Source organism: Macrotis lagotis, chromosome 2 (genome assembly GCF_037893015.1).
Source record: "Macrotis lagotis isolate mMagLag1 chromosome 2, bilby.v1.9.chrom.fasta, whole genome shotgun sequence".
NCBI classification, from domain to species: domain Eukaryota; kingdom Metazoa; phylum Chordata; class Mammalia; order Peramelemorphia; family Peramelidae; genus Macrotis; species Macrotis lagotis.
In genome coordinates, this window is record NC_133659.1 from 196,182,690 (window position 1) to 196,200,757 (window position 18,068).

The window sequence follows — 18,068 nt, forward strand, 5'->3', positions numbered from 1 at the left end:
GAGGCCCCGGGCGGGAGGCGGGAGGGGGCGGGGACAGGCCGGTGCGGGCGCGTGCCGGCTCTCGAGCCCTCGGGTATGAAATGTAACGGCCTCTCCCCCGCCCCGCCCTCCCCCTCCGGCCGCCCCCCCTCCCCACAGACGGGCCTCAGGCGGCGCCGGGGGCGGAGGCGACGGCGGGAGCGGCGGGGTGCGGGCCCTGGGGAGCAGCGGCCCGACGCCCCCCCTCACCCCCGACCCCGGGGGCCGAGCCTAAGCGCGGAGGGGCAGGGGGGGGCCCCCGATGGAGGTGAGCGGCGGAGCCGGGCCCTGCCCCATGCACGCCGGCCCCCTGGAGCCCGAGCGGGGCAGGCCGGGGCGCTGGCGGGGGGCGGCGGGGCCCAGGGCGCCGAGGGAGGGCAGGCCGGGGCGGCCGGGCCGGGGGGGCGGGCTGAGGAGGGGCCGGGCCGGGCGGGCCGGGGGCCCCCGCGGAGGAGCCCCCGGGCCTGGGGCCCGCACCTTGGAGGGGTGACGGAGAGAGACGCGGAGTGCGGGTCTCGTGAGGGGATTTGGAGGTGACAGGTCGCGGAGCCCTCGAGGCACAGGGACTGCGGAGGGCTGGAAGTCGGGGTCAAGCACCCCGCTGGGAAAGGGGGGTCCTGGAGTAGGGGCGCCGGGGAGCGGAGAGGAAAGACGGACGGACGCGGCGCCCGCGGCGCGGCGCGTTGAGAGACGCGGGCCTGGAGGTGACACAGTGCGGACCCCCGAGTCCTCGGGCGGCCGGGGAGAAGGCTTCGGGGGGAGACGCTCAAAGGAGCTGGAATGCGTTTCCGGCGGTGGGTGAAGGCAGCTGCGGCGCCAGCCTCCCCCCGCTGCCCATCCCTGCCGAGAAGCCACTAGGAGCGCGTGCCCCGTGCCCGTCCGGGCCGCCGTGCCCGTCCGGGCCGCCGTGTCAGCGGGGCCTCCGTGTCAGCGGGGCCCTGTGCTCGGGGCCTCCGTGTCAGCGGGGCCTCCGTGTTAGCGGGGCCCTGTGCTCGGGGCCGCCGTGTTAGCGAGGCCTCCGTGTCAGCGATGTCAGCGGGGCCGCCGTGTTAGCGGGGCCTCCGTGTCAGCGGTGTCAGCGGGGCCGGGGCCTCCGTGTCAGCGGGGCCTCCGTGTCAGCGGGGCCTCCGTGTCAGCGGGGCCTCCGTGTTAGCGGGGCCCTGTGCTCGGGGCCGCCGTGTTAGCGAGGCCTCCGTGTTAGCGGGGCCCTGTTCTCGGGGCCGCCGTGTCAGCGGGGCCCTGTGCTCGGGGCCGCCGTGTTAGCGGGGCCTCCGTGTCAGCGGGGCCGCCAGCCACCCCCGCTGCGGGGACGGGCAGGCCGCTAGCCGAGTTTTCCTCGAGATCCGAAAAGCCACGAGCGGACCTCTGGAGGGTCAGAAAAGGCCTTCGTGGGCTTCCCACTCCACCACCCGGGCTCATAATGGAGCCTAATCGTTTGGCCTTTCCAACCTTTCTTAAAGAAAAGTTCTCAAGTGGATGAGGAGAAAGAAGCAAATTGGATTTGGGGAGTGGGATTAAAGAGCTCATGAATCAATTGCTCGTTAAGAAGTAGAAATCCGATTCCTTTTACAGAAAAATTGAGAAATCGATTTTTGGAGACGTAGCCCAGTCGGTATAACATTTCTCTTTCTCGATTCCTCTCTTCTGCAGCCTAAAGTCGCTTTCCGTGGAGGTGCGAATCGCTGCTGGAACATTAATGCAGATACCAGCAGCCGATTAACTGATGTATTCAACAGTGTGATGTTGACTGGCTCCACTTCCTTCTATGATTGCTACAAATCACAGGTTCTTTAACAAACTTTAATTCTGTTAAAAAGGTTAAGAACTGTCCATTATAGCAAATTATTGCAATTAAATTCATTTCTATAAACTATTCAGATTATAGTGTGGATGACTCTAGTTAGAAGAGGGAAGAGCTGAGAATTTGCAAAATACATCTTTGAAAAACTATTCCATTGAATACTTAAAACATATTTTTCATTAAACATTTTCATCCCAGCTTAATGTGACCACAAAAATGTTAAGCTTTGAACACTATTTTAAGCATATTTAAAAGCTATGATAGTTCTATATGAACCCAAACATTAGATAATTTAAGGGTAAAAGTTTTATTAGCTTATCTTTTTTGATATTTTGATTGTTCAATATACTAATGTTCTCATAAAATCTGTTTTCAAACATTAAACCTATTAGTGCAATTTTCTGCCATTTGAAATTTTCATTTAAGTTGTCTGAACATGTGAAAATACTCCTTATCATTACAAAAATGGTGTTAGTTTAAAACTCAGTGGGAGTTGGAAAAAAAATGTGTGCCATCAGATCTGTGCCATTCTAAATTTCCTTGTAAATTGTTTGTAAGAAAAGTGTTTTATAAACTTGAAATTACTGTTCCTAGTAATAATACTCACATTCAAAGGCTAGAAGCTATCCAGACTGTTTGATGTTATCCACAATCTGGGCATCTATATAATACATTTGTATACGTATTTTAGCTGGAAAAGGATACAGATGTTTCATGTATTTTATATGTGGATCTCTACCATGTTGATTTAGGGTTAAAAGTTCTTCCTGGCAGACTAAGCTAAAAATTGACCTTTTAAAAAAATTCATTTAAAAATGCAAAATACAGTTATAATGAAATAACTCATCAAAACATATTTAGGTCCAGCTACCCAGTCACCATTGCAGACATAAAATGAAAGTGATTAATTGGCTAAGTAACTTCACTAAAGAATTGAGTAGTAAAAATGGACAGTTGGACTGAAAAAATGAACAAAAAACAGCCAGTTTAAATTAAAACTAAAAATTATTAGACTAATCAACATAAACAGAAAATATTTTTAAAAACTTCTCTAAATTTTCAATACTGTTAGAATTTCTAGAAAGGTAAAATTTTTAGAGGAACTTTCAATAAAGGAGTTGTTCTGCATCCTCAATTTACTCAGCAAAGTTCCAAGATACAGGTTTTAAGTAATTCTCATAAAAGTAATTCTCAAAAAACAGCAAATGCAGCAGAACAATGTGAGCTTTGAAGATGGTTTTTGGGTTTTTTTTTTTTAGTTTTTTCAAGGCAATGGGGCTAAGTGGCTTGCCTAAGGTCACACAGCTAGGTAATTATTAAGTGTCTGAGGCCAGACTTGAACTCAGGTACTCCTGACTCCAGGGCCAGTGCTCTACCCACTGTGCCACCTAGTCACCCCTGAAGATGGTTTTTAAAAGAGCTCTTTTTAAACAAAGTTAAATTTTGACTGTATTACTAACATTATAGCTATCATTAACATATTTTAAATTACTGATTATTTCAATGGCACTGATTAAGATGTCATATTTACAAGAAAATTTAATTGTAAAAATAACATTTTAAAATACATTTATTTTGAAAAATAAAATGGAAAAATTTATCCAAAAGAATAACATAGCTTTAAAATATTTTTTTATTTAGTTTCAGATCCCTTTGTTATACATACTTAAACTGTTTCAATGGTTTAAAATGTTTTTTGTGTTAAGAGCACCTTAAGCTTTATAATTTCTTCTTGATAGGATTAAAAAGAGTGAATCTACAACTGCAGAGTTCAATTATAAAAACATTTTCTAGTATGAATAACTTAAATATTAGCTTTATTACATTTCCAACATTGTAAATGAAGTATTTATATCAGCCTAGGAATTTTGTTCTGTTTATTGTTAACTTGTTTCTATTTTCTTCCCAAAGACCTAACTAAGCTGGAGCCCTCCAAGTAGTGGAAGCCAGTTAATTAAATTTACAAATACTGAGATCTCATTTCATTCTTAGATTTTGCCTAAGAGAGGTGATAAAGCAGTAGTAGAGAGTGAGAGGTAATGCTGTACAGTGGAAATAATAATAAACTGAAATACACACTGTAATAATCACACTATGTGTTGGCAGAGGTACAAAGTTTAGACAAGACATGGTTCCTTTCCTCAAGTGACCTTCAGTCTAATAGAATATTTTAATATACAATATTTTACAACCACTCTATTAGAAAGTTACAAACTACAGAGTGCTTTGGGGTCTGAAAGGGATGTCATTACTGGGGAAGAATCAGGGAAGACTCCATGGAGAAGCTGGCATTTCAATTAGACTGAAGGATGGACAGAAACAGGAATTCAACAGGCGTAAAGAGAGAGCAAGAAAGGACTTAAAGGCAATGATTCTATGGTTGGCTAGGACTGGGTTCTACACAGTAACCTAATATGTTGGGCAAGTCATTTTACCTCAAAAGGTAAAATTTTCCTTTTCACTAAAATAGGGTAATGCTGACTCGATCTCTGATAGTTGTTTTGAAAATCAAATATGTGGAAAATGCTTTTATAAATGACATCACACAAATGTAAAATGTTACTTTTTACACTTTTTTCACATCATTTCTGATTTAAGATGTCTCTCAAATTCTGTTGTTTTTCCATATATTTCTTATCTCCTTGTCTAATATAGAATAAAATTTTAGAAAATAAATGAAGTATTAAAATGTAATTAAAACATTTCTTCTAATTTCAGAGTGAAGACAATGTAGATTTACGGCAGACATATACTCCACTTTCTTCATCCACAGAATATTCAAGTTCTGTTGATTCTTCCCTTTTCTATGCACCATGGTCAACATATGGAGATGATATGAAGCAACCTACTAATTCTCAAATCAATGTAAAGAACAGGTAAGCTAAAGGAATAAGACATTGAGTTTAAATTTGGTTTTAAGTTGAATAAAACTATTTGCAAATTACAAGAAGGGAAAGATTCAGGTGAAAAAAATCCACTAACTATTTAGACTGGTTTAATTTAACTGTATGTGGCATATAAGTACACAGGTCCATTTTATAATACTTTTCAAAAATATCAGGAACCATCCAATTTTGGAGACACTAATATTTACTGTTCTGAATTGCATAAAAATGAAACCTTCGTATAAAGAGGCTTTATATTAACACTGATTTGGTTATACAATAAATCATATATGCTGTATACATGTATACTATACTTCCCCCCCCTATAATTTGATCATACAATGGCTTCAGATAACACTGATTTGGCTGAGCACATGTATATATATATATATATATATATATATATATATATATATACTTTAAAAAATCCTTTATTCTGATCATAGACTTGTGATTGATTGGCATTAATTTTGTTTATTCATCAAGTTTTTAAAATAATTTGAAGAGAGTGCCTTATATAAAATTATCAATTATCAATTTAATAGCTATTTGGCATCTTTTTCATTTTTTCCCTTTTAGTAGGATCATTGAATAAAATCTGATTTAAGAGTTCCCATTTGTGAATTTATCATTTTTATTAGGTTAGAAAGTATTGGTCTTGGGGCAGCTAGGTGGTGCAGTGGATAGAACACCAGCCCTGGAGTCAGGAGTACCTGAGTTCAAATCCTGCCTCAGACACTTAATAATTACCTAGCTGTGTGGCCTTGGACAAGCTACTTAGTCCCATTGCCTTGCAAAAAAAAGTATTGGTCTCCTTATCTTTTCATCTCCTTAAGTTTTTTTTGGTAGTTTGTCCAAAGGATATTAAAGGATAATACCAGAAAAAACATACTTTTACTTGACTTTGACCCTTTAATAAACAAGAGGCAGTGTCATGTAGTTCTTTTTAACTTTGGTTCTTACTAACTGAAAAATATTGGAAATTTAAAAAATTAATCCAAGGTAAAATACCTAAAATACCAGGTTTTTTGGAAATTATCACAAGATAATTTACATGAAATAATTTTCAAATGTATAAAGCTACACAAATATATTTAAAATAAAATTTTTAAAAGAACATAATTAGCTCTGTTAAATGCCTGTGCTAATTTTTTGTTGGAACAAAGACAAAGACAAATTATTAAACAATTAAAACAATCATTACTCTCAAGAATTTAGTCATAATTTAATCTAGTATAGGAGTTCTAATTTGCTTCTCCCCCTATGTTGTTCCCCACCCCCCCCACCCCCAGTTTATTGGGAAAGTTCTACATTTCAGAAAATTCAGGGTCTATATTTAACTTTAAAAATTTTAGTGATTGCTTAGGAAAATATTGTAGTGAGAAATCACTAAAAAAACCAGTCTGAGTGATTTGGTTTTGCTGGTGAGTATAATCTTATTGATCCTCAATTTCAGCACTGTAGTACAACGAAAAGATTACTGACTTCAAGAACTTGGATTTAAATTTGCTACTTGTATGTTTGACCTTGGCAGGTCCCTTAACCTCCCTAGGTCTAATCTTTTGTTTTTGAAATGAGATTGGACTAAATGTGTATCTTCTAAGGTCCTTTGTGGCTCTCAGTCTATGATCCAGTGATTTACTCAGGTAATATATAAGGTCCCACCTAACTTGAACATTCTACAATTTTGTGGAATATAAAATGAAAGTACTATCTTTGCTACTTAATTCAAAAGCTCTGTTGTGGGAATTAAATGAACTGTGAAGTCATTTTCAAAAGTATGTAGCTATACAAATATCATATCTAAAATGCCATACCATTAAAAAAATTATAAGGAAAGAAGGGTTAAAACAATGGCAAAAGATTTACTAACCATTCATGGTTTAGGTACTGGGCATATTTATTTATTTGGGGATAAAGACAAAAAATGATACATTCCCTGCTTTCAAGGAAAATAACAGGTAAAACTGCCTAAGTAAGCCAGGAATTTTGGTAACCTTTTTAATGTCTTGGACCCCTTTGTCAGTCTGGTAAAGCCTAATAATATTTTTAAATAATGGAAGGAAACGTTAAATTTCAATTAGCGGCTAGTAAAAATAAAGATGTAAAAATTTCCAATTCTTAACAGACCTCCTGAAATCTATCACTGGACCCTTTAAGGGTTAAGAACTTGATCTAGAACCTGAAGAGGATAAAACAGTATTGTCATTATACATATTTAGATTATACTCACTGGGTAAGACATTACTAATTTGAAACTACAGTTTACATTGCACTTGATACTTCGCTGAAGAGACCCATAAAATTTTAAATCTTAATGTCCATTCCTATCATGGAAGAAAGCTACTTGCTACACAGCGACCTTGGGCAAGTCATTTGACATCTTTTTTTTTGTTCTTAATAGTATTTTTCCCTATTATATGTGCAGATAATTTTCAATATTCATTTTTGAAAGACTTTTGAGTTATAAATCTTTTCCCCTTCTTTCCAACCTCCTTCCCCAAGACAGAAAACAATCTGATATAGGTTATACATGTACAATCATGTTAAATATATTTACATGTTGTGAAAGAAGAATCAGCAAAAGGGAAAAATCACGAGAAAGAAAAACAAACTAAAAAACCCAAAATGAAAATAATATGCTTTGATTTGCATTTAGAATCCCTAGTTCTTTCTCTGAATGTGAACATTTTTCCATCATGAGTCTTGGAATTATTTTGGATTGTTGCATTGCTGAGGAGCTATGTCTCTCATCGTTGATCATCACAGTGTTGCTGTTACTGTAGTCACTTAACACCTTGAGGCCCTTTCTATAAACTGAGGACTTCTAGGTCTAAATCAGCATTCCTCAGATCCTAGATTGAAACTCTTTCTTCTGTCAAGGGATCTTAACCTGAGGTCCACAAACTTGTTTTTAAATCTATTTTAACAACTATTTCTAATCCCTTTTTGTCTTAAACATTTAAAAATATTATTTTGAAAAAGATGTCTATATCTGTACCAGATTGCTATAGGAGTCTATGATAAAAAAAATTAAAATTTTTAAATTTTTAAAAAAATTTAAAAAAGAGTCTATGGCATAGTAAAAAAAAAAAAAACTGAAACCTAAAGTTTTTTTTGGCCCAAGTTGACACAATTAGTTATTAGTAGCAAAATAGGGTCTAGAAACCCAAAGTCTCTTGGCTAATACTCTACCTACATTAATCCCTTTAAAGTCTTGAGTTATTTGGAGAAAGATTTCAGTATTACTTTTGATATACACTTCATTTTCATATACAAAATTTGGGAGAAAGTACTGAATAAACCATCAGGTTTAAATATTTTAAAAAGAAACTAACTAGGTATTGATAGAATAATGTATTATAGGACAAGAAAGTGCTTTCAGTAACAGCCTAAAGTATTATAGGTGATAAGACATCATAGAACAGTATGCAGCATTGGAAGAGAGAAATGGCTAGAAAGTAGTTATATATTATGAATTCGCTAAATGGTTTCAAATGAAATGGAAACTACTTTGCAAGTAGAACTTAAGCCAAAGTGAAAATATTTTTAATTTCTACAACTATTTGAAATGCAAATATAAATCCAATCTACAGGTTAAATATTTAATGTTAGGAGAAAGACTAGAAAAAGATATTTGTGAGGATCAAATGAGATAATTGTAAAGCACTTAGCACAGCACAGTGCCTGGCACATAGTAAATAAATGCTTTATTAATATTAGCTGCTATCATTATTATTACAATGTGTTATAGGATAAATAAAGTAATTCACAAGTGGTATTCAATTTTCACCAATTGTGATTTGTTTTTAGGATTCAAACTGAAAGAAATGACTATGGCAGTGAAACAGACTTATATGGACTTGTGTCTAACATTTTGGAAGAACAAGATAAGTCACAGCCATATTTTGCTGAGGGGTTAGTATATTATATATGACCATTTAAGAAACTTTTAAGTTGCATTTACTGTCTAACTTCATCCTTAACCTTCTTTTAGTGAATAGAGGATCATTTGGCAGCTGGAGAAGTCATACTCATTTTTAGGTTTAACTTTATTGATGTGTGATTCAATATGACTGTTACTCAATAATCTCATTCTGTGTTTTCATTTTTTCAATTGTTAACACCTTTTATTAGGAAAATTGTGTTTACAGTATTCAAAACATTTTGACATGTGGGCTAAATCTTGGCATTAGGAGTGTATAAATAAATTCCAGGCAGCTTTTTATACATTGGATTTGGAAAAATCCTACCCAGAAGCTATGGATTTTGAATATTTCTCAAATAGGATCTTTGCAGTATATATGTAGCCAATATTAAAATTTTCTAATTGCAAATACAGCTTCAACAGAACACATCCCTTTTATTATGAAAAAAACTCTCTAGAATTTTATTTTTCCTTTAAATTTCCTTTTATCAGTAAAAATAAGCTAATCAAAAGTTTTTTATTCCCTGCTTACTATATATATATATATATACACATATATATATGTGTGTATATATATATATATATATATATATATATATATATATATATATACATAGTTAATGAGAAGCTATAGTGGGATTCTATTCATTGGCTTTAGTTGCTCACAGGAAAAAGTACGATGAAGAGAGTGAAATTAAGAAGGTATTTCATTTATATATTTCTGGCAGAAAATAGTTACCATTATCCTCTAAAAATTTCTGTGATGCAAGTAACAGGTTGATAATGTGATATGGATAATGGGAGAAGAGCTGAGTGGGACAAAATTGAGGTCTTTCAAATCCTTTTTCACATTCTCCACTGGAGAAAAGTCTTTAAAGTCCAAGTTGTAATTAAACGTATTTACTTGTTCTAGGACCTGCTCCTCCAACTTAAAGTCAGTTTGGCCTGTGAATACAAGCAGATTTGCAGATCACCATGACCTCTTGTCAGAAACTAAAAGGCCAGTAGATACAGCCATCTCTCAACAAGCTTTTTATAGTGGCGAATCTGTCTCAGCAGTGGAAAAGCAGTACCTGCACAGTAGTAATCTCACACCACAACAGAAAATAGATGAACTTTATCATGGATTTACTAGCTTAGACCTTGAAGAGCAATGGATGTACCCCTCACGAAGTGATCATTCCAACTGTTATAATATTCAGACAAATGATACCGCTAAGACAACATTCCAAGAATATCCATTTATCAAAAACTGTTTTACACCACAAGCTGGCCTGTCTGATATCATGAAAGAATCAGGGATTGATACTTACCCTTATGGAAGAGATAAAATATGTGCCAAAGGACTTGAGGCACCATTACAGCAAAAAAGGGCAGAGATGTTTCTTTCGCAGTTCAATAGATACAATGAAAATGCAGATTACTGTAGATATCAAGAATATTCTCATCCCAATAAAGCTAAGCTAAATAAATGTTCAAATTTTAGTGTTCAAGATAATAAAAAATTAGCCAATGGAACACCTGAGACACCAGCTGTAGAAACGGACACCTACGCTAAATTATTTCAAGTTAAACCAACAAATCAGAAAAAAATGGAGGAGACTATACAAGACCAACAAAATTTCACGTTTTCAAAGACTACACCACATATAACAGAAAAGCAGTTTGCAAAGGAAGCAGCATTCACTGCTGATTTTGGGTTAAAATCAGAATATGGACTAAAATCTCACACAGCTTGCCCAGGTAATAATGATTTTGCCAGCGTCTCAGAAAAGGCACAGTTTTCAAAACCTGAGCCCCAGAATTCTGAATATTTTAAATCAGTGAATTTATTATCTAACTCGGCAACAACTTCAGGAGGTATCAATATAAGTAGGCCAACTTGGATGAATGTTCAAACAAAAAACAGCACTCCTGTGCCATATCGAAATCAAGGTAACTTGATGAAACTGAATAGCCATTTAAGTGCAACTTCAAAAGGTGGTAACCATTCTTCAGATTTTCCCCAATTATCATCTGCAAATTTAACCCAAAACAGTAATTTGTTTCAGAAATATTGCCAAGAAAATCCTTCAGCATTTTCTAGTTTTGATTTCAGTTACAATAGTACAGAAAGAATTCAGTCTGTCAATCATATGGAAGGACTGACCAAGACTGGGGAAGAAAGTCTCTTTGAATCAGTTACAGATAAAAAAATAAAGCAGCCAAATGGATTTTGTGATAACTATTCAGCTCAGCAGTATGGGATCATTGAAAATGTGAACAAGCATAATTTTCAAGCTAAGCCCCAAAGTGGACATTATGATCCTGAGGAAGGACAGAAGCATTTAGATGGTTTATCTCAAAGTACATATCAAGATCTGTTGGAGTCACAAAGTCACTATAATAGCCACAGACAGGGAAGTGGAGACAACAATATTGTTAATAACCGTGTGAATCGTACGCAAGCCTCATGCTTTTCTAATAATTACATGATGGGAGACTTAAGGCATAATCAGAGTTTTCAGCAACTTGGTTCAAATGGATTTCCCTTGCGATCTACCCATCCATTTGGCCATTCTGTCGTTCCGCTATTGGATTCCTATGATTTGTTTTCTTACGATGATTTAAGTCACTTGTATCCTTATTTCAATGATATGATATATGGTGACAATTCCTTTTCTGGTTTTGTGCCAACCTTTGGATTTCAAAGACCAATTAAAACTCGAAGTGGACCAGCAAGTGAACTTCACATTCGTCTAGAAGAGTGCTATGAACAGTGGAGAGCATTAGAAAAGGAGAGAAAAAAGGTAACACAAAAACTTGTCTATATAAGAGTAAGTTAATTGTAGTGTGATGCCAGCTCTGTCAGTTTTCAGTATTTTAATTCAATAGTAGCCTATATGGCTATTGAAGCTAAAACTCTGTAGTGTTAAAAACTGTAGGGTGTTTTTACATGCATAGGAACTGGATAATCACAAAAGTTATCCCAGAAATAAACTAAAAAAGGGGCGGCTAGGTGGCGTAGTGGATAAAGCACTGGCCCTGGAGTCAGGAGTACCTGGGTTCAAATCCAGTCTCAGACACTTAATAATTACCTAGCTGTGTGGCCTTGGGCAAGCCACTTAACCCCATTTGCCTTGCAAAAAAAACCGAAAAAAAAAGAAAAAAAAATAAACTAAAAAAGACAAAATCTTTACCATCAGAACTGAATTTGAGATGTTGAAAAAATGATAATTTTAGAAAGATTACTAGTATATTTAACAAATGCTTTATTTACCAAAATAAGTAGAGATTGCTATATAGAATAGCTAGAAGTGAACATTTTTAATATAATCAGAGAACATAAGCAGTTATTTACTTAGATATTACATTAGATTTAATAGAATTTTTAAATCCTTGCCTACCCCCAGCAGATTCAGGCTTCCTTGGTACTTGACTTTGAATCTTTGGTTGAGTTACATGTACTGAATTAAGCAAAAGAATAGGAAAGACTAGGCTTATATGAGATACATATATATGTATATAAAAACTATTATTTATTATCTGATAATATTTTGGAATAATAAGATGCCTAAACTGCAATTTTTCTTAGACTGAATTGGCTCTTGCCAAGAACTATCCAGGAAAAAAAGTTTCCAGTACTAATAACACTCCAATTCCAAGGCTAACCTCTAACCCATCACGAGTTGATCGTCTGATTGTGGATGAACTACGAGAACAAGCCAGGGTAAGCTATTAATATTTTTTTTTAAATGCTGTATATTTAAATTGGTTCATGTACTTTTTTTAGTATCTAAGAATTTTTAAAATCCCATTTGCATTAGATTGTCAAAAATATTTTGGGGCTTAGCATGAAGATAATATTTAGAAAAAGGAACCACCATATATTTAAAAGCTATTTTGGAAACAGTGAGGATCTTTATGACAAAAAAATTTCTTTACCACAAAATTCCACTTTCAGACCTAACTAATTAGGTAATTGACTAAGCTTTAATGCAGAGAAGTTCTGAAATATTTAGGAAGAACTCCTTTTCAGATAGTAACACCAAAAATTTCCCCAATTTTCTTACAAAGTTAGCTTGGTTCACATTAAAGTATGCATGCTGTAAAACATAAAGCTGTAATACTTAATTTTCTCATCTATATATCATTCATTAGGCAATTGTTGTGCCTAACTTTACACAAAACTATTAGTCATTTTTCCCCTAGAAGCAGGCCTGGTTTTTTTTCCAATTCTAATAGACTAATGAATGTTTATATCATTCATAATTTTCAAAAAACTGTCTTGTTTATGCTGAGAAAAATGTCCAACAATTGAAAATAAACTAAAAAATATTGTTAGTTGCAGTTCAATATTATTATGGTAATTTATAATTTTAAAATCTTAAATTAGGGTTTTTTTTGTTTTTGCCAGCCAATAGGGTTAAGTAACTTGCCCAAAGTCACACAGGTAATTATTAAGTGTCTGAGACTATATTTGAACTCAGGTCCTCCTGACTCCAGGGCAGGTGCTCCACTGTGCCACCTAACTACCCCCTAAAAATTACGGGTTTTTTTAAATACAAATACAAATTATTTTTGGTTAAAATTCCTTTCAACCCATGGTAAGCTTCTTATATTAAAAGAATCACAAGAAGAGAAAAATCTAAAAACTAGTATATTCCTTCTAGTTATACATTAATTAGCTTAGAGGCTTTGGGCACATAGGTTATAATAAATTTTTTAGATAAATGCAATGTTAATTAGAAATATTTCTAATTGAGACTGTTTTGGACTGTGTTAACTTTTATAGTTTTCCATATGGTGCTTTATTTTATGAAACTTAAAAAAATTTTCAGTTCACCAAACTAAAATTCAGTAAAAACCACATTAAATTTCATCACAATTTCTTTTTCTTATCCTTTAACACTTTGCCTTTCTTAAACAATACTACTAAGTTATTGGTTTGTGTTTTCCTTTTCTGGGAGTCTAAGATGGAAAATATAACTCTCCTATAAACCTATTTTCTTGAATCTATGGGCCTGATTTGACATAGCCTCAGTCCAGAAAGATTTTGATTTTTGATTTTGATAAGTCAAGGAAGCCATCATTCAGTGATTTCAACTCTCGATTAAGATTTTTTTCCAAAACAACTATGCTCTACATTATAGCAGGATCAGCTAGCTTCTAGAGACAATTACCATATTGATTTGCTCTTTTGAAATCCTAATTGTTAAGAGAAAAACTACGCAACAGTTTTAAGAACTTAAAGCAAATCACAAGGCAATCTACAACTGTGTAGCATGCACTATAGAAACTTATTTTTTAGCCTGGTAACCAATAGAAATAAACTGTTTTTTCTTCCAATTTCATTGAGTAATTTTTATAACTGTGGAATCTTTAAATAATCAAAAAATATCCTTTCTTTCTCAAATTCTGAATTCTTTAAATCAAGCTATAGCAGTTTCCTTTAGAGCAAAATTCTTAGCTACCTACTCACCTGTACTACTCTCCTGAGTGGATTTGTTACCACTGAAAGCATAGTTAGATCCTCATCAGCTAGCAGTTCTCAACAAATTTTGGTTGAATTGAATTTTACTTAGTATTTTTTCTTTTTTTTAGTTTTTTTTTGGGGGGGGGGTCAAGGCAATAGGGTTAAATGGCTTGCCCAAGGCAAGGAACTATCTAGTGTCTGAAGCCTTATCTGAACTTGGGTCCCTCCTGACTCCAGGACTGGTGCTCTATTCATTGTCCCACCTAGCTGTCCCTCCAAAGTATTTTTTAATAACCATCTCATTCTACTTCACAGAAATAGGGAAGGGGGGGCATTTTTTGCAGATAAGGAAACAAATTAATATAACTTAACAAGTTCAAGGTTGCTAAGTTCTTGAAGTCAGACACTGAAACTTTGGAAATGAACTTTTAATAGCATATAAGTATTTTAATGTTGTTCTTCAAATACAAATTTATTTTTGCTTTAGTTTGAGACAAGGCATTATGCTTATATGCCTTACCTAACTTTAAAATACTTCCTACAGGTTGTGACTTTACTTGGCAAAATGGAACGTCTTCGCAGTTCTCCCCTTCATGCCAATATTTCTACAGCTCTTGATAGACACTTGGAGTCTATCCACATTGTACAGTCACGTAGAAAGGATGAAATTGTAAATGCTTCAAATCGGCAAAGACAAGGAGTTCCTAGATGCCAAGATGACAGAGGTACCAATCAATATTCCTTCTTTGATAAGGTGATGCTAAATCCAGTGTTACTATAAGAGGACAGATTATTACATTAATTATATGTTCAGTCAGAGGCTTAAGAAACATTTCCAGAACTTCTAGCTAGCAGTAGAATTTATAGTAATTGGAGAAACTTAACTAAGATTTTAAAAACTCAGAAGAAACGTAATTTTGAGAAATGTAAATTTTTATGTTCTTCAGAATTAAAGTGTTCCTTTTTAACTTTTCTTTGGAAGACTTGATTTCTGTTTGGGCAACTGAGAAAAGATCTGAGCCACAGATAAAATACGTCATTTTTTTCTAGTAACCACAAAGAAAAAAAATACATATACCCCTCAGCAGCAGAATGCCTTTAGCTCAGAAAATAGTCATCCTTCTTGAATAGAATGATGTTGTGATCCACTATTTTGGAGGCTAGGGTTTTTTTGGTTTTGTTTTTTAGATTTCAAGAATTTCTTAGATGTTATCTAACCTGGACTATATTTAAAATGTATAACTTTTTTTTTTTAGATGTGTTTGCCCTTGCTTCAGCAATTAAAGAGATGTGTGTGGCTACTCGGAAAGCACGCACAACCCTGTGGTGTGCACTGCAGATGACCTTGCCCAAAACCGCCAGTACTGCTGGCCAAGCAGATGTGGAGAAGGCTTTGCAGGATATAGTAAACTGTGAAGATAAAATCCATGAAAGTATAAATAGCAGCAATCCTATGAACCAGAGAGGTGAAACAAACAAACATTAAGGAAATCCCAGCAGAACATGAAGAATAAAAGCTGTTAAGTAAATGTATCAAGACATTCTAAAGTAATTTTAATGAACTTTTCAAACTCGAGAATTTCAGTACATTAATTCTCTTCCAGATTTAAAGTTAATACCTTAATGAAGTTCGACTTCTATTTTTTTTTTAAAAATCTAGAATACTATTTCTAATGGATCAGATATAGTTAAAAGTGAACTCTCAAAGGTAAAGTTGACTACTCTAGGAGTTCTAGCTAGTCAAAGATAACAGGTTAGTTTAAGTAAATTGAATATTTCCTAACAACTTAAGTCTTACTTAAACCTATTCTGCAGTGCAGGTAAACGCAAATGTGAAATTCTTCTAGGTGATAAGTTTCATTTAGGTTTGCCTTAGTAAGTAATAATTCCAAATAATGAATCTAAATGACTGTAACCCAACTAGGACTACAGTCTTGTAACCAAGACAAGTTTTGATTGTGATATAAAAGCGTTTTCCTTGCAAAACTGGATAATACCTGGGAACCAAAGGAAAACAAGGCTATACCCAATATTCATGTAAAAATTTAAAATACTACCATATTTATAAATCTGAAATCTTAGCGCCTAAGTTTATGGAGGGAAATGCATCTGATTCTCCTAAATTAGTGATAAAAGTGCCAGTGTAAAAACCATGCAAGTTACTGAATATAAAACCTGTTCAAATCATTTGTGTATATTCTTTAAAATTTAATTATAATATCAATTATTAAATGTTGCCAATTTTAAAGTATTTAAATTGAATCAAAACATAACATTTCCATTATCTGGATCTTTTAGAAAGACTTGCTACACAGCAACTGAAATAATGACTTATAGTTCTAATACCCTTGGTTTTGCTGCTTTTAAGAGGGTATCACGAAGTTCTAAAATGTATTTTTTTAAAGTTACTCTTTAGCTAGTTTGGTTTACAATTGGTTAGTGTATATTTTGTGTAGTTGTGTTCATTAGTTTGCTTCTGTATTTTTTTGAGAGCTCTTGAAAGCTTGGCTTTTTCTGTGTTTCTCATCACAATATCTTTGTATTGAACGTGAATAATTTATTCATTAATATGAAATGTTGGTATTATGTGGCTCAGAAGACCTTGGGTTTTAACAGTTCTAGCATGAGTTAAACTATAATATAATGTACTGATGAAATTTAATTGAACTACCCTTGGCTAGAAACACTGATACTTTAAATGTCAGTGTTCTCTCTAGTTTTAGAAATCCTGGAATGCAAAAAAAGGAGTGTAATCACACCACATAAATTTTCTTTAGATGATGTGCAGAAGAAACTGATTGAGAATGCAGGAGAAACTGTAGTGAAACCATTTTGATCATTGATATGCCTTAAAAGAACTGCCCAAATCAATTACATTGAGGGTAGCCAAATAAAATAGATCACCCCACCACAGTCACTGCACAGAAACTGGTTAAGTTTGACATAAGACATGTTGGATGTTTTGAAAACAAATATTGTACTGAATTTAGACTGTCAGGTAAGAAATAAATTAGCATTTGTTGAAAATGTCTGATATCATTATTCAACATTTACATTCCTGATACAGCTAGCTAATTTAAGAGTCGGTTCGTTCACTCAGCTCATTAGGAAACCATGTAACTAAATTTACATAAAACTGATGACTATTACTGTTAAGTAATTTTGAATTAATATTTGTGTTGTATTTGGGTTAAAAGATGAGTTATACTAGTTACTAAAATGCTTGTACCTAAAATTGAAGTTTTGCTACTTGTGCTGATCCAAAAATTTCAGGATGGAAAATCTGTAGAAGCCTTTATTGCATATAATCAAAATAAATTAGGTACAAATTATATGTTAACAATACACACACAGGGGCGGCTAGGTGGTGCAGTGGATAAAGCACCGGCTCTGGACTCAGGAGTACCTGGGTTCAAATCCGGTCTCAGACACTTAATAATTACCTAGCTGTGTGGCCTTGGGCAAGCCACTTAACCCCGTTTGCCTTACAAAAATCTAAAAAAAAAAAAAATACACACACACCATGTTAAAAATCCTCTACTAAATAATAGTCCCATTTCCACTTAACCAATTCTGAACTAGTTATCTTAAAAAAAAAAACATGTTATTTACACCTTTGGGTGATTTTAATCACCATACATTATCTTCCTATGGTATGTAATTTTTTTTAAAAAATCTTAAATATATTTCAATTTGTTCCCAATCTCATTTTAAGTAAACACTTAAATCTACTTAGAAATTGCCAAAAGATTCTCCAGTGAATGTAGTATTGCTACCATTTTTGCTCTCTTTTAAAAATCAGGCCAAACCTAAGGAAATTAAATTCTTTATCAGAAGTGGTTTAAAAGCTACCTTGAGTCATGTTGTTGTCTTTCCCAGTAATCCTCACTGGGCCTGGGGACTCAGTGCTTCCGGTATGTCCTGCTTGAGATGCTCTAGAATGTTACAGCAAACCCCCAAACTTTGGCTAGTCAGTATTAA

General features: G+C 35.6%; 2 protein-coding genes across 3 annotated transcripts in view; one reads left to right on the forward strand and one right to left on the reverse strand.

Moving 5' to 3' along the window:
• Positions 1 to 17,188, forward strand: MEIOC (meiosis specific with coiled-coil domain). Its single transcript, XM_074224322.1, has 8 exons — positions 1 to 286; positions 1,669 to 1,803; positions 4,538 to 4,695; positions 8,518 to 8,622; positions 9,546 to 11,421; positions 12,207 to 12,341; positions 14,632 to 14,812; positions 15,344 to 17,188. Exons 1-8 carry the CDS (start codon positions 281 to 283, stop codon positions 15,571 to 15,573), a joined length of 2,826 nt encoding a protein of 941 aa, XP_074080423.1. The 5' UTR covers positions 1 to 280; the 3' UTR covers positions 15,574 to 17,188.
• The window catches only part of CCDC43 (coiled-coil domain containing 43), a 21,899-nt gene continuing 13,092 nt past the window's right edge, over positions 9,262 to 18,068 (reverse strand). The window contains exons 6-7 of one of the 2 annotated variants that reach the window (XR_012475913.1): positions 17,940 to 18,068; positions 9,262 to 14,862 (exon numbers count right to left, since the gene is read on the reverse strand). The gene's annotated coding sequence lies outside the window, so the exon portion shown is untranslated. The other variant, XR_012475912.1, reaches the window with a different exon arrangement.